Source organism: Aplysia californica, unplaced genomic scaffold (genome assembly GCF_000002075.1).
Source record: "Aplysia californica isolate F4 #8 unplaced genomic scaffold, AplCal3.0 scaffold00628, whole genome shotgun sequence".
In the NCBI taxonomy this organism is placed as follows: domain Eukaryota; kingdom Metazoa; phylum Mollusca; class Gastropoda; order Aplysiida; family Aplysiidae; genus Aplysia; species Aplysia californica.
The window spans coordinates 272,785-292,774 of NW_004797898.1; the positions used below are offsets into that span (position 1 = coordinate 272,785).

At 42.3% G+C, this 19,990-nt stretch overlaps 1 protein-coding gene across 3 annotated transcripts in view; it reads left to right on the top strand.

Moving 5' to 3' along the window:
• Nucleotides 1–19,990, top strand: part of LOC101855748 (neuroglian) — a gene marked incomplete at its 3' end in the record, with an annotated part of 31,888 nt that overhangs the window by 10,842 nt on the left and 1,056 nt on the right. For 2 of the 3 annotated variants that reach the window (XM_013087714.2, XM_013087715.1), the window contains 14 exon segments: nucleotides 16–118; nucleotides 2,129–2,260; nucleotides 5,000–5,155; nucleotides 6,090–6,271; nucleotides 8,031–8,409; nucleotides 9,375–9,532; nucleotides 9,789–9,998; nucleotides 10,837–11,077; nucleotides 12,641–12,774; nucleotides 14,938–15,148; nucleotides 15,509–15,631; nucleotides 16,081–16,263; nucleotides 18,090–18,209; nucleotides 19,549–19,707. In XM_013087714.2, the coding sequence (XP_012943168.1) occupies nucleotides 16–118; nucleotides 2,129–2,260; nucleotides 5,000–5,155; nucleotides 6,090–6,271; nucleotides 8,031–8,409; nucleotides 9,375–9,532; nucleotides 9,789–9,998; nucleotides 10,837–11,077; nucleotides 12,641–12,774; nucleotides 14,938–15,148; nucleotides 15,509–15,631; nucleotides 16,081–16,263; nucleotides 18,090–18,209; nucleotides 19,549–19,707 (2,491 nt within the window). 3 annotated transcript variants of the gene reach the window in all.

The window sequence follows — 19,990 nt, forward strand, 5'->3', positions numbered from 1 at the left end:
GCCCAGGAGCTGGAGATCACAAATCTGCAACCAGAGGATGCTGGGAAGTACGAGTGTTGGGCCACCAATTCCATGAGTCAAGAGAGGAAGATCAGGACGTTCTCCATACGTGTGCAATGTGAGTTTATGTCACTCAGTCTTTTCTCTCTCTCTCTCTCTTTTTTCTTAATTCTTTTTTTTTTTTTTTTGGTAAGTGTTTTGCGACGCTCACAACTGCATACGGTCATATGAGCATGCGGGACACATTAAACATTTTTCAGCTGGTAGGAAATTTTGAATTTTGCTCGGGTGGCGGCCGAAGCTTACTCTTATCAATTTTAGGACCACCAACTTGCACACGGGGCCTTCAAGATTTTGTTATCAGAGAAGGCTAGGTCTTTGATTTTACATACCATAAGACCAGGGGTGTGGGTGAAAGACGGCAGTGAGAAATACCAGAGAAGTAGCAGTAGAAAGGCAGCAGAAGGAGTCGGGAGCCCAGAGGAGAAAGCAATGGGGAGGGGCGAGGGGGAAGAAAGTGGAGATAGAAGCAGACGATAGTACATGGCTAGAGAGCAGGAAAGGAGGTGGAAGGGTCTTTTTTCTGTGTGTGTAGCAGACCTTCTACTAACTGTGATAAAATCTGAGTGTTCTGATTTTTTTTCCGTTTCCCCTTTGAAGAGCTCTGACTTGATTTTTATTAAATCCAATTTTTCTTGAATTCTGTTTGCAGCTTATCATGAATAACGTGGAAATGCACATTTTTCTCTAATCTTCAGCATTCATATGACCTAACTGTATTACACAGTGCTTCCACTCTTCCGTATTTTTACGGAAATCCGTACTTTCTGCCAGTTCCGTACTTGTCCCTCCATCGTTATCTACTCCCTCCATTAAAAAAACTGCGACAGTGCAGGACTGCAGAAATTCCGTACTAGCCTTCGTATTGTCTTGTATAAGATACGGATATTTACGGTAATTCTCTCGGCAACAAGTTAACATTATAGAAACCTGCCAAATTGCAGATGGATCAAAATCTGGCGAACTTTTTGTGCCAACTTCCTCCTTTCTGTCATTCACTCATTCCTTTTGTCTATCTTCGGATTGTTGCCGCAGCTGGAAAATCTGCGCGTTGATCAAGACTGATTTTGATCTTAGACAGAACATTACTGTCGGAAAGAAACTTTTTTCGCAAATTTTATCTAGATCTAGAGAAATTATCAATGCGAAGATTCTACGGCACGTGAACGCAATATAAGGGCCACGATGAAAGAAATATATGCTGATACGGTCGTGCCCACTACGGATGGGATCGGCCGATTGCGCTGATCGCCCGACTCGGTCGAACAACCGTGTTTGCTTTGAAACTGAAAACTAACACGTTTGTTTTTGAGGCGATCGAGTCGGGCGATCGGCCGATCCCGTCCATAGTGAGCACCAGGTATAAAATCAAGAATAATTCGAAGTGGTGTTCCGAGGTTGTGACAGGCGACTTTCAGACATGAAAATTTAGAAAAAATGTGGGTATACGCTGCGCAACCGTATTTTGAAGGTACATCTATTCATTATTCCCAGGTTTGCCTGCTGTCAATGGTGCGACTACAAATTAATTGAATTATAGTACCAATGAAAGGAGAACCTGCTTTTAAACATTTCCAGCATTGGAAAGATATGCTGGTGATGAAGTCAAACAAGACAAAATGTTGGTGAAAAAATAAATATTATGGGCTGTAGGCAATATCTTCAAACAGGCTCCCAAATGCCATTTTCTACCCTCTAAAAGCACTGAATTTCACCTGAACCCCCACCGGGACGCTGTCTCTGGACCCTGCTGGGGGCCTTTGCGGCCCCCAGACCCCCTGCAGAATTTTCCTTACTTTTCAGCTTCAGCTGGTGGAAGCACTGATTACAGGTGCCGTAAAACTCTTCCTAAAACAACCAAGACAAAATTCTCTAGTTGTGTACTGTATGAGCACACAAACTTTTTTTTTTTCTGTTTGTCTGTCTGTCTACTCTGAATAATCATTATTGTGTCGATATGCGTCTGATTACTCAAGCTAGGGCACTCATTCTCAGTGATTTTTTTGTGTGTTTCTGTGAGACCAAACAAAGAAAATGCTTTTTCTGAATTATCTCCTTTGTGTTTCAGCAAGACCAGTTTTTCTGAAGGAACCACAGGACGTTGAGATTGGGGTGGGTGGAAACGTAGAATTTGAGTGTGTGGCTGAGGCTAACCCAGAACCCAGTATTGTATGGTTTGTGGATGGCACACCATTTGATAGTAAGTCACCTGTGTGTAGTGAGTCTTGTCTCTGTGTGTCGTGAGTCATGAATGCTTTGTATGTAGTGAGTCATGTGTGTAGTGTGTCATGTTAGTTATGTGTGCTCCTTGAGTTGTGTATGAAGTGAATTACAGTCAAAACTGTGTAAGACAGCCACTTGTTGTTGGAAAAAAGTGGCTGTATTAGACAGCTAGCCATCTCACACAGTGTCGTTATATTGTTTTAAAAAAATAGTCTTGGGAAGAAATACAAAGTGGCCAGTTGTACTGACGATTGTCTTATGCAGGTGGCCGCAAGAGCAAGTTCGACAGTATTTGAGTCATGTTTGTAATGATTTATTATGTTTGTTTTGTATGAGCTGGAGTGTCCAACGTGTGTTGTGTGCATGCAGTTTGTTGTCTATGTAGTGAATCGTTGAATTGTGTTTGTAATGAGTTATTGTGTCTGTTGTATGTTTGTGTAACAGTCCAATCTGTTTAATTAATCATCTGTTTTGTTTGTGTTTGTTGTAAGTCAGATATACTGTGTAGGTGCCACATGTAGGTCTTCTTTTCTTTCCCTCTGTTTTTTCTGTCTGTGGTACCTTTTCCTTGTACTAAATGACCATTATTGTATTAATGTGCTATTCTTTTCTCAAACAGACCTTTTTTCCTCCTCCGTTTCTTTCCCTCTGTGGTTTCTGTCTATCTGCCCTTTTCCCTGCTCTACTAAATTATCTTTTTTGTATCAACGTGTTTCTCTTTACTCAACAAAACAAGCAAAGAAGGTCTGTAGTCTTTCTGTCTTTCTTTCGCCTTGCTTGAAATGTAAAGCTGGATCCCGGTATCGATTCCGTTCACTGCTCGAAACTCCCACTTCCGGGAATCAACTCACAACTCACTTGAGCAACTCAGTGCAATTCAATGACTCAGAGTTGCAGCAAAGATTCTCTACTATGAATTTGAATCTTAAATGTTAAAATGTAAAGAACGCACAGCGGTTTATGACGCCAAGACAAAATACTGCCAGCCGTTCTATTAGCAGCAGTAGATTGCTAGTCCAAAGCCCGTCAGCGAGCAGCGAGTGGCAACACCGGAGATTCACCCCAGAGCAACTCACTAGACTGCTCGCAACTTAGTGAATCGATTCAGAGTTGTTACTATATTTAGTGCGATGGGTGCGAACAGGCCTGCTCGCAACTCAGTGAATTGATTCAGAGTTGTTACTATACATAGGTGCGAACAACAACTCAGTGAATTGATTCAGAGTTGTTACTATACATAGGTGCGAACAAGCCTGCTCGCAACTTACTGAATCGATTCAGAGTTGTTCCTATATAAGCCATATAGCTTCAACTCAGTGTTAATGAGTTAGGCCTATAAATCTGAATTAGGGTTCATTGATGGTTTGGTGCTATGAATTGATGGGAGTCTCTAAGCCTAGGGTGAAAGGTTATAGTGTTAGGTAGGTTAATCTGTCGTTCAGCCATTGAGATGCTGCATGGTTGAAAGAGGCTGGAGGACTAAGGGGTGTCGGTATGTCAACTGGGGATAGGTGTGGGCAGGGTGCGCGCTCGGTGATGGCGTGTGTGATGAGTGGAGGAGTCATTTATTAATTTATGAATGGGCAAACACAGGAAGTGTAGCCTGTCAATAGAGGCAACACATTGTAATGTACTATATGACCATGTGAGCAGTGAGCATAGACCGCAAAATGTTGTGTTGGCTATTTCTAACCCACGCCGTTGGTCGGGCTAGTTTTAAATCTTAGCCAACACGATCGGGCTCTATGGCACATGTGATTAGGGCCACTCATCATAGCTGAGCTAGTCTATGATTGGTTTTGGACTTTAAGATTGTGTTGATGCATGATCAATCCATTGTTTAGACCTACATTTTACGGCTTGGTTGGTGGGGGGGGGGGGCGATAAGCTGATGAAGCGCAGTCGTTACTGACTTTGAAATAAGCTGCAAAGTAAATAAAACACAACGCATAATAAAGTGAAGTTTGAAATCAATGATTACTGTGATATCATAAACTCAGACATTTCACCGTCAACAAACGAAAATAATAGATGTATTTTTTAAATTATTAGGGCTATATCTAATTGAGGCTTTAATAAAAATTGCAGCAGTAATCTTTGGTAATCAACTAATTTTTTCGTCATCATTGTCATCAACAATGGTTGTCACAGTGTCACAGAAATCCACCTCTTTAGCTTTTCCTCATCTGCTCTGCACCTGCCAATGTGTTTGTTGTACGTTCGACTTTCCTAATTTTTTTAACTTACTTGTGTGTGTGTGTGTGTGAGAGAGAGAGAGAGAGAGACTTCTTTTTAAAAGGGTGGAGGAAAAAAAAAAGCAACCCTGTCAGCCTTTGGCGTGAAACAGTATGTGACGTCACTGACGGTGCAAGCCTCAAGCCTGCTCGCAACTCATTTGGAGTGAGCAGCTCACGCTCGCAATTCACCTGAAATTTGAAGAAAACCCAGATCTATTGAAATGGTCGTTGTTAAATTGAAACAAGAAGCTATTTTCGTTGCTTCCCTGTGTGGGTGGTTGGTGGGTGCTCTGGTGTGGTTTGCTCCTTCTTTCCATCAAACATTTGTCGTCCTTATCTCTCCTTCTTCTTTTTTGTGTTTGTTACTCTCTTGCAACCCCTCCAGTCTCCAGCACTGATATACCTTATTGTGCTACAAGTGCCATAAAACTCTTACTAAAATTTGAAAAAACTAAAGTATCCCTTCTTGCCATCCACAGAGCTGGAGGACCCGCGGTTTAAAGGCCGACTGAAGAAGCCCGTAGAAACGAAGCTGTTCATTGAGAATGTGGTACAGACTGATCACATGGTGATTCAGTGCAATGCTTCCAATACACATGGCTATGTGTTTGCTGATGTGTACCTCAATGTGCTGTGTGAGTAGCATGTTTGCTAAGGTGTACCAGGATATGTTGAAAATTTAGGCACAATTGACCACAGATATGTCAAACACATCAGGAGTTGACCTGTGTTTGAGTAAATAATGAAAATGAAAAATAAAAGAGCTATTGAAACAAATCAAGGGCAGTAACTATGGTGATATAATGGTTGGGAAATAAATCACTGCCATCATGAAAAGTACCCTATAATAATAATAAAAGGATAAAAGAATGGATAGTGTGTTCACTTTTTTCGGTGTCAAAGCAAAGCAAAAGAAGAGGATGATGCTCATGGGCCTTACTACATACCTCAATGTGCTATGTACAAGAATTCTTGCTGATGTGTATCAAAAAGTGCGGTGTACACAAATATACTTGCTGATGATTAGCTGAATGTGCTGTGTACATAGCATATATGTGTTACGATGTGGTGGAATCAGGCACTTGTAAATTTTTGGGCAAATGGGGTTATTGGTATCATCTCATAGCCTGTTTATTTGCCTTTGCTTTTGGTGAAAAAATGTCTATCTATGTTGAATAGAAGTCGAAACATTTGCAATTGAAGGAGGTCAGGGTCACCTGGTTTCAGAGGTAGAAGTAGTGAGAAAAAAGCGTCCAAAGCTTGGTAATTTCCATAGCTTGAGAGTCCTTGGAACTTAAAAGTTACTTTTTTTTGTGCCTGTAATCAATATTTTCAGTAAAATCGAAACAGAAATGTGTTTTTAAGTGGATATAGAAAGTATTGAGCTCAACAACAAAAAAGGGAGAAGAAAGTTATTGCCTAACGCCCAGAAAAATGCCAATTTCTTTGATTTCATTATTTTGACAAGCGCCTGAATTCACCATGATGCCTCACATATGTTGATGTGTACCTTTCATCACCATTTATTTGTCCCTCCTCATCTCCCCTCTCTTTTCCACCCCCAAACAGCGGAAGCCCCAACCATTGTTGAACCGCCCAGGGCTATGCAGCTGAGTGCAGAGGGCCAGCCGGTCAACTTGACCTGTCAAGTGACAGGCAAGCCGGACCCCATCATCACCTGGTTCAAGAACAGCGAGCAGATCACTGGGGGCCGTTATGAGATCCTGCCTAATGGGCACCTTCAAATCAGGGTGAGCTGATGGCGTTGTTCCATATGCTGTTGTGTGTGTGTTGGGGGGGGGGGGTATAGGGAAGTTTGCGGCAGAACAGTTTCAAAAGCCTGATGGATAGTAAAGTAGGGGGGGTAGGGCAGGAGGAAGAGGCAAATGTTAGTTAGGGGGGAGGATGCACAATGCACAAGTAAAATAGTGAGTTGTGGAAATGGTCTAGAGGGTTTGCTGTCCACGCAGTAGCAGATGGTTCATTTTTGGAAGTAACAGATTGGTCAGTATGGTGGAATCATAACGATATTTTTAACATCTTACAAAAATACAGTCGTAATAACCCTGATTCCGATTTTTAAGACTTTATTTGCAGTTCCGCTACCCAAACAGAGTTAAGGGGGGGAAAAACAGTCAGACTCAACAGTCTTCATCGGGTCTAACTTAATTTATCTCTGTGCATGGAACCCTTGCTGTCACCCAGTGCCACTTTGCCTTTAGAGAAACGTTAGTTGTGCCACAGTCAAGAGGAAGGAAAAGATTAGGTTGATATTGTGTTAACAAGTTCCTGCACTTTTTCATTGTAATGGCCAAGGCTAATAAAAAGTTATTTTTTTAGAGGGCTCGGTGTTTGAAACTTGAAATAATCCGCTGCGGTGAATAGTATGTTGTGTAGTGATGCACAGTTGGGAATCAAAGGCTCGTGAAGTATTCTGTCATTCGACAGGTTTCTTTGGTTTTAGCAAACCAAATCTGCATTCCCCCCCCCTTTTTTTTTCCCCCTGAAGTAGACACGACAAGACCTCTTGCATCTCGCCTTTGTTTATATTTCATTTATCCTTCAACCTACAACCATGACACCCCAGGGAAAAAGACTAACTATGGCCAAATTCCGAATCTTTAAGCGACATAACTAGTTTTTTAAAATCTGTTGATCACTAAAACATATGCTGGTCGGTGGGCAGCTCCCTGTGATGAGAAGTGGAAGCAGGTGTGGGTTTGTTTTGTGGGCGGGGGGGGGGGGGAGGGGGGGGGTACTTAAACTGTTTACCCAGAGGCGCATTGTTGATCCATGATAAATTGTAATTGAACTAGTTTTTCACTATTTGACCGTTGAGACACTGGTATAATAGAAGGTAAATTTATTTTTTTTTGTCGGTCGTGTGTCTGCTGTGATGTTCTATCCCACTGAGCCCAGATCGGCCCTGAAAAGCAGATTTGAAGCAGCCTGCCTCCCAAACAATGTAAATTGTGTTGATGACGGCATAAAACACTTACGGTAAAGAGTGCTGTACTCCTCCTGCCCCCCGAATGGGTGGATGGTTGGAAGGTGCCTCTGGTGGGTCCTGTTTCTTTTCTTTTCTTTAGTTGTTTCTGTTTGTCTGTGGGGGGTTTTCTTGCACTGAGTGGCTGTTATTGTGTTAACTCTGTGAGCCCTGACCTCCTGAGGTCTCCGTGCCCCTCTGCCGGAGGTTCTGGGCGATTCACACCTTCATTCATATCATCATCAAAATCACTTTCCATATCCCACTCAGGGTAGTCTTCGTCATCACCAACATCTAATTCAGTAAGTTCTTCAAAATAATCAATAACGTCCTGTGTAGTAATCACGGTTTCCTGCGTGAGTTTTGTCCACTACATGCTGGGTTGGGGAAAGGGTCTCGCTCACCGTTGTACCGGTGGCTAGGCATGTGGGCAGTTTTACACGCCACTGGTGTACCGGTGGCAAAGGCTCAAAGGGTTAATGGGCTTCTGTTTACTCATTCATGCTTATCTCTTCTACCCTCAGAGTGTGGTCCTGGCTGATGCGGGCCACTACCGCTGCCAGGCGCAAAATCGCTTCAACTCAACCAGCGCAGAGGGATCACTGGTCGTACGACGTAAAACCCAAATAGAGCAGCGACCCGGTGACCTTGAGGTCAACGCGGGCAAGGATGGCAAATTCACCTGCTCTGGCACCACTGACCCAGAGGAGGTGAATAACTTGCGGATCGTCTGGTACAAGGACGGTAAGCCGATCACAGCCAATGACCAGCGGATGACCACCAACAACCAGGACAACTCTCTGACCATTAGCGGAACCATTGTCCGAGACTCTGGCACATACACCTGTGTGGCCACCAATGGGCTTGACCAATCATCAGCCTCCGCTGTGCTCACGGTCAAAGGTTAGTTGGTTTGTTTGTTATGTAGTGTGTCGTTGTAAAATGTTTATAAGTAGTGCCCCCGATATTCACAGTTTCAAAAACAGCTGAAAAATTACTTGTTCACAGGTACATACTTGTCATAACAGAATAACGTTACATTTTCTGGTACATGTATATGCATGCCTGATTGTAAAACTGCAGGAACAGCATGTGTAAATGAGAGAGAGAGAGAGATAAACAACAGATGTTTTATTCTGTCTCTAGTCAATCCGGTAGTTTTATTGTGACCATGAGTTTTTATTGTATTTTGCATTGTTTTTGTATATGCATAATCATTGCCAGGCTTACAGTACTTACTGCGTGACAAATTTTTGTATACATGCTTATGTACATAATATTATGTTCTACATTTTCATCTGTCAAATTTTATTGAAATATGATGTCTCTTTGATGGCAATTCGTATTGAGCATGTTTAAAAAATAAAAAAGCTCAGCAAATATGCCATTTATTATCATTAGTTTTATGATAATCCTCGGGTGGTTGGAAAGTGAAGATTAGAGGGTCCTGCTTCTTTGTTCTATTATATTGCTAGTTGTTGGAGGGAGCCACAGGAAGGTCCTATTTCTTTCCTTGTCAATTTTTTAGTTATTGAGCACTTACTCAGCTGTTTGAACTGTGTGCTTCCTGGAAAGAGGAGAATTTCTCTGAGTCTGGGTCTGCTGGGATAACAATAGTTATAAAACACATGAAGCATGCTGCTGAGTACTGTTTTACGCTATACATGTGTAAATACAATTATTATTATTATTATTCTTTCCTCCCTGCCCTGTTGTTTCTGTCTGTCTGCCTTGACCGATCAGAAGCCTCCTCTGTGCTCATGGTCAAAGGTCAGTTTGCCTGTTTCTCTACTCAAACATCCTATACCATTTCATCTCCAGCTTCTCTCCTGGTGTCATACTCACCAATATACCCCCTCTCTCCCCAGACCGGCCGGACGCCCCCTCCAAAGTGTACCATGAGTACTGTAACAAGAACGCCACGCTCCACTGGATGCCGGGCAGCTACAACAATGCTCCAGTGCAGTACTACGTCCTGCAGTACAATACCTCCTTCAACCCAGACCAGTGGAACTTCGGACTCAAAGTAAGAAGCTACCTCCTCTGCCTAACCCCCCCCCTCTAATATAATCACACGTCACACTTGCTGAAAAGTGAATATTGAATAATGAATAACAAATGTTTCTAATGGACTTCTATGTAATATATTTTTTAAAAACCATTGGCACTCTGTATTCCAGTAGCATGAATAGTGGCTTTGCTTTTTCAAGAGTCAATGAAGTTTTGTTCCCTCAAATCACACAGCACTAGAACATGACACATGACTTTGTGGTTGTCCCCAGGTTAATGCGACCTTAAACAAAGTGAACATGACTCTGTCTCCGTTTGTGGACTACACATTCCGTGTCATCGCCTACAACAAGATCGGGCCTAGCGAGCCCAGTTTCCCCTCCAAGGTTGTCTGCACCACCAAGCCTGACCGGCCATCTTTTCATCCCCGCAACCTGCGCACATTAGGCCACCAGCCTGGGAAGTTGTACATAGAGTGGACGGTGAGTGTGCATGCAGACCCAAACCCTCTGACATACACACACAGACATGCCTGCATGTACAGACACAGATACACACGCATACACACCTGTGCTCTCTCAATCACATCGCCATGCATACACAGATATGTGCTAACACAAGCACAGACAGACAGTCAGATATGCACTCACGCACACATATGCACAAGTGCTCAAACAATCAAACCCAAACTTTCATTTGTCTCGTATCTCTGTCTGGTTTGGTGTTGGGTTTTTTTGTTTTTGTTTTTTGTTCTGATGTGTAGGTGTATGGAGGTAGCCGCTGGAAGGTCCTACTTCTGATTTTCCTGTCTGGGTTGTTTCCTGCGGCTAAAGACTGATATTGTGTCAATATGATTATCTTTACTTTAACAAACAAAACAAGACACAAAGCATATGCATGTCTCTTGTCTATGGTCTGTTTGTTTATTTGTCTGCCAGACACAAACTACTTGTGTATGCTCTGTTCTTCGGTCTCTGTTGGATACAAAGTGCGGATGGTTGGTGGATGCTCTCCTTTTTTCCTATTAAATATTTATCAGCCTTATCGCCCCTGATTTTTTTCGTTGTAAGTTACTCTCTGGTAACATCTCAAATCTTCTTCACTGATATAACCTAATTGTGTTGCAAGTGCTGTAAAACTCTTACTAAAACTATTTTTTTTAAAACTAAGATGCAAAGTTGTGATGGAAATATGTATGGTGTATATGACTCAAAGCTATGGCATGTCTCTTATCTGTATTTGTATTTCTCCATCAGACACAAAGCAAAAAATATAGTGATGACATAATACATTATATGACATTGTCCTCTCTCCTGGCAGCCAATACCCCCTCTCCAACAGAACGGGCTGGGTTTTTACTACAGCCTGCAGATTCTGCGTGAGGGTGACTCAGAGGAGCTCGGCTTACAGACCTTCAAAATCAACGACTGGGAGACAAGCTTCAAAGAGATTAGCACGGGGCGAGTCTACGAGCCCTACAGGATCACCATGAAGGCCGGGAACAATCTCGGGGAAGCTAAAGAGAATGCACCCACCATTACTGGGTACAGCTACGAGAGCTGTAAGTCATGTTAAGGGTTGTTTGCAGACCTGCCAAGATCTCAGATAAATATGAGTACTCCTATTGTTTGTCTTTTTGTTGTGGTTTTTTTTTTTTTTTGTTTTTTTTACAAAATCTTTTTCTTTTCTTGAATTCCATTTCTGTCAAGTTCTAAACGACGCACAATATGTGATGTGAAAGTAACCATTTTTATTTGCAATATTTGCCCCACTTGTCGTAAGAGACATGATAATTCACTTTTTTATCGCATTTCTTTGTATGTGTTTACTGTGGTTATGAAGACATTTTATTTCTCTCAAACTGCTATTGCTTTTGAGAAGATTTTGAGGAAAACTCTTATTTTACTTCTTAAAGTTGTTGGCAGGTCTGTGGACGTGATGTCATGGGGCATGACTACAAGATAGGGCACAGCTATGAAACCTGTTTCATAGGTTGTATGATATAGGGCAATGCTATGAAAGCCACAAGTTAAGTCTTAAGGATATCAATGAGAGCTGTATGTGATGTCATAGGGCACAGCTACAAGCCCAGTCAGAGTTGTCCGACATTGTGTATCGTACATAATGTGAAGCAGTGAGATACAGTAATATTAGTCCATCAACATTCACATGTTTACAATACTGTTGGTATATCTACATAATGTTTTCGACAGTCTTGATGTCATTTGAGTACACCTGGGAAGGGAGGTCAAGAACTTCTGTGAGGTTCTTTTCTCGTCTAGCTCCATATATCTGGGAACCCCCCCCCCCCCCCCCCAACATTTGAGGGAATACAAAATCAGGGGCAAAGTATAAAATTCATTTAAAAACAGTCTATGAAATGCGATCTTGATACTCCTTCTTATAGATAGTACTTTTACGTTCCGTTCATAATGTGATGAACATATCGTCACTGGTTATGCAGTGATAATATGAATGTCTGCTTATACATTAGCTTTAATCTAATTAGCATATGTGTCACGACTTGGTGGAATCAGGCGCTCGTCAATTTTTGGACATGTGGAGTTAGTAGTATCATCTGAAAGCTTATTCATTTACCTTGCTTTCAATGGGAAAAAAACACCCATCTATCTTGAATAGAAGTCGAAATATTTGTGATTGAAGGAGCTGGAGGTAGCATGTTTTCAGAGGTAAAATCATCAAGAAAATAGCTGCCAAAGTTTGTTAACTTCTATAGCTTGATAGTCCTTTAAAACTGAACATTTGCATTTTTTGTGCCATTAATCAACGTTTTTCAGTAATAATCACAGGGAAATGTGTTATAGTTTCGACATAAAAAGTGTTGAGCGAAAAACAAAAATTTGATAAAACTTGCCGAACTGGAGGAAAAAGGCCTGTTTCTTTGATATCATTATTTTGAAGAGCGCCTGTTTTCACCACAATGCCTCAGTATGTAAGCTTGTTCATTCACTTGTATTTTGTATTAAGATTAAGGTATTGTTAAGTGCCTAGAGCTGTTTTGTACAGGAGGTAGCACTATAGATATTATCTGCATTATTGTTACTAATTTTTATTGTTACATGTACTTAATGTTTACATTATTCTGTATGTGATATTTGTGCAGACCCAGTAATTTCCCCAACCAATATTCAAGTGATTGAGATTGGTGATACATACGCTGTCTTCACCTGGGATTTCTTGAAGAGTGAGATTGGCAAGAGGAACACCAAGATCAGAGGACAGTTTATGGGTTTTAAGGTATGTGGTCAGTGGATGATTTTGGGGCTGTAAGTGTAAGTTATTCGTGAATAATTTAGGGGCTATAAGTGTATGAAGTCATAGAATAGTTGTGGATAGTTTATGGGCTGTAAGGTGTGTGGTTGGTGGATAGTTTATGGGCTGTAAGGTGTGTGGTTGGTGGATTGTTTGTGGGCTGTAAGGTGTGTGGTTGGTGGATTGTTTGTGGGCTGTAAGGTGTGTGGTTGGTGGATTGTTTGTGGACTGTAAGGTGTGTGGTTGGTGGATAGTTTATGGGCTGTAAGGTGTGTTGTTGGTGGATAGTTTATGGGCTGTAAGGTGTGTGGTTGGTGGATTGTTTGTGGGCTGTAAGGTGTGTGGAAATCAAATAGTTTATGGGCTGTGAGGTGTGTAACTGTGGATTGGTTTTGGGCTGTAAGGTGAGTGCTACCACTAAAATATTTGGTCAAACTATAAACAAATGTAAGCTAACAAAAAGAAGAGTCAACAAGCAAACATAAGAAAAAAACAAACAAGCAAACAAACACAGAAAAGAGTCCCCAGCTCTGGGCTTACTGGGTAGCACACAGTTTTTTTTTATGGCAGGGTGACTACCAGGCCCCAGGAATGCCCCGCGAATTTTAGGAAATCTGTAAATTGCCCCGGGAAAGACCTGGGAAAATGAATAGAGTTCTCGAACATTTGAAAACCAAACCGGATAGCGTCCATGGGTTCATTTTTGCTGGTCGCAATTGTGATTTTCATTCGGCTTTTCCAGGTCTGAGAGTATGTTTCATGGGAACAGGCGGCTATGGCGGCCAGCAGAAGTGTATGTGTGATTCCGAAGCTCGATTTACTTTCGCTTTCGTTACCACCCGGAAATTTGCCAGTAGCAGTCTGATTAATGCTACATTTGCAACATACAGGTTACGCATTACAAACGTTGGGTCGCAATAAAAATAAATCAATATTTGTCCTGTGCTATCACTTGCGGAAAATAAAAGAAAACTATACAAGCGTCTTGTCGGGCTCGCCATTGTGACCGGTCAGTGAACCTGTGCGTTCACATCACATTGTGAGTACCGGTGATCGTTGGGGTTGCCAAAGTTCTTTCAAAGTCTGAGCGCTGCAAAGTATAGGAATGTGGGGATTATTGATTTTTTTTTTAAGATACAGGCGGGGGAGGGGTGGGGTTGAAGGCAACACCAGATGACAAAAACTGAACTTTTAGACAAATTTTAGTATTTAGAATTTTGATTATTACTAGAGCTTTCTGCAAAGCGTGCATTGAAGCAGGCCTTGTGTGGAATCGGGATTGGTCATACTCATACCTTGTAAGTCGTGTTTTTTTTAGCAAAAGGTTCACGTTTCACTGGATGGGTGATAGTACGTTTGTTTCATTGTCTTTGGTTGTTGTTGTTTTTTTTAGAGAAGTGTGACCTCGTCAAGTGCATACTTTTTTCTTCTCTCTCTCTCTCTGTCTCTCATTCTCTCTCTCTCTCTGTCTCTCATATTCTCTCTCTCTCTCTCTCCCCCCCTCTCTCTCTCTCTCTCTCCCCCCCCCTCCCCTGATAGTAAATTACACGTGCTGTGTATCTATGTTTTAGCTTTCTGTTCAAGATTCACAGATTTTCAGTGTCACTGCATCTTGCCCTCCCACAGTTCTTACACCTCTCACACTGAATAGGTCCACTTGAGCCATTCAAGTTATTACTCTACTTTGAGTTTGAGCAATAATTTTTTTTTTCACTTTTATCATATACATCTTGACACCCAAGCTGGTTCTTGACAGCCGATATTCTGGTTCTAGGCCTTTTCTCAGGCTCAAAACAAGATTCATTTTTATATAATTTATATAGTCGTATATGATGAGGGGAAAATATAAATAAGGAAGTACAGACTGAAATAAGTAAGTCTCACAGTATCCCAGTGCCACGCTGACAGGTTGTTGACTGGATATAATGTACCTACATGCGTGGTGTATGTGTATAAATGGAGCACGCGCTGTCCATGTTATGTAACATGCCCCTGGAAAATGGATGTCCCCCCGCCCCCCCCCCCCCCCCTGGAAAATTGAGAAGCTGGGTTGGCAGTCACCCTGTTATGGGCTGTGAGGTATATGGTTAGTTGATCTCTCATGAGGACTGCAATGTTCAGTTGTTTGTTTTTGGGTCTGGTCTGCAGATTCAGTTCTGGGAGGAGAACTACAAGATTTTCACCATCCGCGAGGAAGACATTGGCCCAGACTCTGCTACCAACACGACTGGCAACACGTTCAGGGCACGTGTCGAAAACATGCTACCCAACACACGCATGGAAGCACACATTGCTGTGATGAATAATTTCTACATCGGGACTCCGACTGACTCTGTGAGATTCAGGACGCTACGTGGATGTGAGTAGGCTAGGTCTCTCTCTCTCTTTCTCTCTCTTTCTCTCTCTCTCTCTCGCTCTCTCTCTCGCTCCCTCCTTCCCTCCCCTCCCCCGTCTCTCTCTCCCTCCCTCCCTCCCCCCCCCCCCTCTCTCTCTCTCTCTCTCTCTCTCTCTCTCTCTCTCAACCTCTCTGCTCTCCATATTTCAAAAACACATGCATTTTTCTGACTTTTCTTGCCTTTTCCTAGCACTTGATGACCCTTGTTGTTTTTATGTGCTTTTCTTTTCTGAAAAAAACAAACCCAAATGAAAGCGACCCAAGTTGCTAAAGTATATTCAGAGTTCTCTGTAGACTATTACTAATTCCTCCTCTTGTCCCCAGTCCCTGGTCCAGTCCAGTACTTCCGGCCAATCAACATCGGGGACACTCACGTGAACCTGGAGTGGGGTGCCCCTGAGGAGAACCGCGGTGACCTTGAGGGATATGATATCAGCTACAGGCTCGGTAAATGCTGCATGTCTCTGAATGTTCTGTCTATAAGGTGTTAGCTTTGTGTTCTGTATTTCACTTTAGTTACATGCTTAGTATATTGTTGCTCCAGGATTCTAAACAGCTAACTCAGTTTCTGTAAATTTTACAGTGAGTGTAAAAACTAAAAAGTAAGGCTATTACACACATTTTTGCTCTTTAGAATCCAACCGTTTTGCGACTATTTGAAAAAGTTAATTTGGCTGAAAATTATTTATAGGATGTGATGTGTGACGTTAGTCAAAATTCAGGGAACAAAACTAAAAACTGTATTTTCGGAGTTACATGCTTAAAACCTGCAGCGGCTATATATGATATAATTGTACATTTTGTGCGGGAATGTTTTCTACCTTTTCTGCACAAATACCATAAAACTTTTACTTAACCTACCAAAACTAAAAAAGTGTACCGTATTGATATTGCAGTAAACGGTCTGGACCTCGGTGAGATGCAGGAAAGAGAACCCCAGATCAACGACCCCTTTGCCACCAACAGCTACCTCAGTGGACTGAGTCCCCGCTCCAAGTACCGCATCTACATTTATGCCCGTACGGTCAAAGGTCGCGGGGAGAGTTACTTCATCGAGGTCATCACCGGAAAAGCAGGAAGTAGGTCGCGTCAGGTCTTTCTCTGCTTCTTAGCAGCACTGAAAGCTCCTATCTGTCTGTCTGTCTGCCTATTCTGCATTTTAACAGAACTATAATTTTCTGTCTGTTTCTCTGTCTGCTGGTCTATTTATCTCTTCATTTTTAATGGAACTGGCATGGCAGTTTCTGTCTGTCCGTCTGTCTCTTTCTCTGTCCTATCTGTCTGCTTGTCTATATTTTAAAGGATTTGGAAGTTCATATTGTCTGTCTCTTGTGTTTTAGAAAAACTGAAGGTTCCTGTCTGTCAATATGTTTGTCTGTCTCCGTGCTTTAGCAACACTAAAGACCTGTGCTTTTCTATGTTCGTCAATCTGTCCATATGTTAAACACATCTTATACCCCCGGAATGGTGCCACTGACTGAAGTATCTTTAGGCCATTCCCAAAGGGGGGACATTTCTCATTCATGCCCAGTAGAATTGTAAATGGGCTGATTCATCAATGTCTTGCTCATAACTGTGCCTGATCTACAATAAGGAACTGCTGCTTTTTCTTTCCTTATTCTTACTATTGTCATTTTCCTCTGCTTCTTTTGTATGTTTGTCACACTCTTGTGACCCGCTATTTCCGGGGTTCCTTGAAAGTCGAAACAGACTTTGTGCTGTTGAAGCTAGAGAGGTGAGCAGAGTAAGCCTGATTCCCTGTAAAGACTTCTCTGTTGACATCCACCCCTTGGCGCTCATATGACTTTATGCAGTTGCGAGTGCCGTAAAACCTCCACTAAATGAAAATAAAAAAACACATCTTATCTTTTTTCCACAGCCCTTTTCTTTCTGTCTGTTATTTCTGTCTGTCTTACTTGGCCCATGCACTAAATGATCGTTATAATGTTGATGTGCTTCTATTTACTCAAACAAAGCTCCTTCCCCCCTCCCCGTCTTTTATTTCCCCTCTGTTGCTTTTGTCTACTTGTCTCATTTTTTCCCTACACTACATAACAGTTATTATGTCTATGTGTTTCTCAAGCAATGTTTTCTCCCCATTTTCTTTCCCTCTTTTGTTTTTGTCTACTTGTCTTACTTTTTCCTTGGACTAAATAAGTCATTGTGTCAATGTGTTCCTTTTCCTTCCCTCTGTTGTTTCTGTCTGTATGTATGTCTTACTTTTCCCTCCCCTGCTCCAGATGAGCATTATTGTATCGATGTGCTTCTCATTATTTTTGCTCTATGCAGATGTTACTGGATCACATGCCCCCTTCTTCTTCTGTTCATCTGTCTTAACTTTTTCCCAACTCCAAATAATTGTTATTGTGTTCATGTGGTTCTCTTTACTCAAATTAAGCACTTTTGTTTGAGGCTACCACTGATGGGATGAATGAGTGGAAAGCGTCATTGGTAGGTCCCGCTAGTCCCGCTTCTTTTCTTTCCTCCTGTTGTTTCAGTCTTTCTTTCCTCCTGTTGTTTCTGTCTGTCATAATTTTCCCAGCCCTAAATGATCGTTGTTGTGTGGTGTCGATGTGCTTCTCTTTATTCATAGTTTGAGGATGCCACTGGAGGGGTAAATGGGTGGAGAACACCACTGGTAGGTCCTCCTTCTTTTCTTTCCCCCATGTTGTTTCTGCATATATGTCGTAATTTTCCCCAGTGATGACTGACCGTTATTGTATCAATATGCTTCTCTGAACTCATAACCAGTGTTTCTTTTTTTTTGTTTGTTACTTTCTTGTAACACCTCTAATCTCCGGCACCTATATGACCGAATCATTTTGCAAGTGCCGTAAAACTCTTGCTAAAACTAAAGCAACATATAACCACCTCATAACCCTGCCTTCCCCTCCCCCTTTTTCAGCCCCCAGGATGCCCAGCTTCAGCATTGTGTCCGTGGGTAGTCACAACATCAACATCACGTGGTGGATCAACGCCTTCGCAGACTCTGGCACCGTGGTCTTTGTGGAGTACAGAAAGCTAGGTCCGTCCTACTGTGTATTTGGTCACTTGTGTGTGAGGTGGAGGTGTGGTTATTTTAATAATGTGTGCGTATGTGTTTGTGTGTATGTTGATGCCTGTCTTCTTAGTGGAGTACACAAAGCTAGTTCGTCCTGCAGCCTGCTCGGTTAGTTGTCGAGTTGGGGCGAGCGGACAGACGGGTTCATTACTCGCGGACTAAGTCAGAGCGACTGGGTAACGGACGACCGAGCGAGCGGACTGCGAACCTCATGACAGTTGTTTTTTTGAGCAGGAGTGTGAACAGACGAAACTCTAGCAGACGAGATACTCGACGCGATGATAGGCCCATTGTCTATTGTTTGTTAATTAGGCCTAATGTTGCATGCCACTAGCAGTGCCACTGGGAGTGAGAGAGGCTGGTGACATAGTACTATGTGTGTAACCTTTTACTTTGTGTGTGGGCACACTGTGTACGTTCCAATTTATCATTAAGCAAATTTAAAGAATTCCCAAAGGCTGGGGTGGAGGGTGTCGAAAATTTCCGCCGCGAACACCTAGCTACAATGTGGGGCAGGAGAATTTTTTTTTTTTCCGAGGGGGCGGGATGTAAGTAGTATGCAATGGAAGGAGTCGCTCCCCGTCCACCCGCTCGAATGCATTGAGTCTCTCCGTCCACCCATCCGCTCACTCGCTAAACGAACTTTTGTCTGTCCTATGTGTACCGAGTAGCAGCGAGTAACAAACTAGTCTTCACAAGCGTCCGCTCGTTTGCGGGTGGTGCCAACGAGTAGTTCGTTACTCGCGGACACTGATTTAGCGAGCCGGACCTAACTCTAGTCAGTTGTCTGTGTGTTATAATTGTGTGTAAATTTTGTGTGTATGTTGATTGACATGTATCACTATTCGCACGTTGTGACGAACTTACCTGTGTCAATTTGTAGGCATTGGTATTGCCATATTTTTTTGTATGACTTTAGTGGATGTTGTAATTGACATGTGTCAGTCAGTATGTTTTATAACTGATAAGTGTCAAAATATGTGTGTTGTGACTGATGTGTGCTCATTCTGTGTATTGTTATTATTGATGTGGATCTCATAGTGTATAGTGGGTGATTGGCGGGTGCTCTGGTGTTGTTCGCTCTTTCTTTCTTATCAGGCATCTATAGTCCTTATCTCTACCTTTTTTGTTTTTGTTTCTCTCTTGTAATGTCTCTAATCTTCCTTACTTATTTTACCTGATTGTGTTGCAAGTGCTGTAAAACTCTTACTAAAACTAAAAATAGCGTATTATGCATAGGGATTGATTTATGTCAGGTAAGATATTGCAACTGACGCGTGTCACTTTGTGTGTCTCCGTCCAGATGGTGCAGAATGGCTGCGAACAACGGATGAGGTGGTACACACGTGGAAAAACATTGAGAATCTGGAGGCTGGCACCAAGTACGAGATTCGCCTGAAGACCACGAACGGGGTTACCAGCGTGGCCTCTGGCATTGATGAAGTGACCACTGATGGGACAGGTGAGTGGGGGTCATGACCCCATAGAATGATGAAGTGGCCGGGGGGAGGGGTTATGGGGTGTGGTCCTTCCTGTAGATTGATGAAGTGACAACTGATGAGACAGGTGAGGTGGGGAGTTGAGGGTGCCATCAGTGTTATGAGAGGAGGGGCATTTTGTGTTTTAATGGAGTCATTTGTGGATGGATTGGGGGAGGTGAGTCCTATGGATGAAGTGTGTCTTTATACAGGGTGAATGAAGCCATTATGTAATTTTTTTTAATTCCTTTAAAAATTAAAAAATTT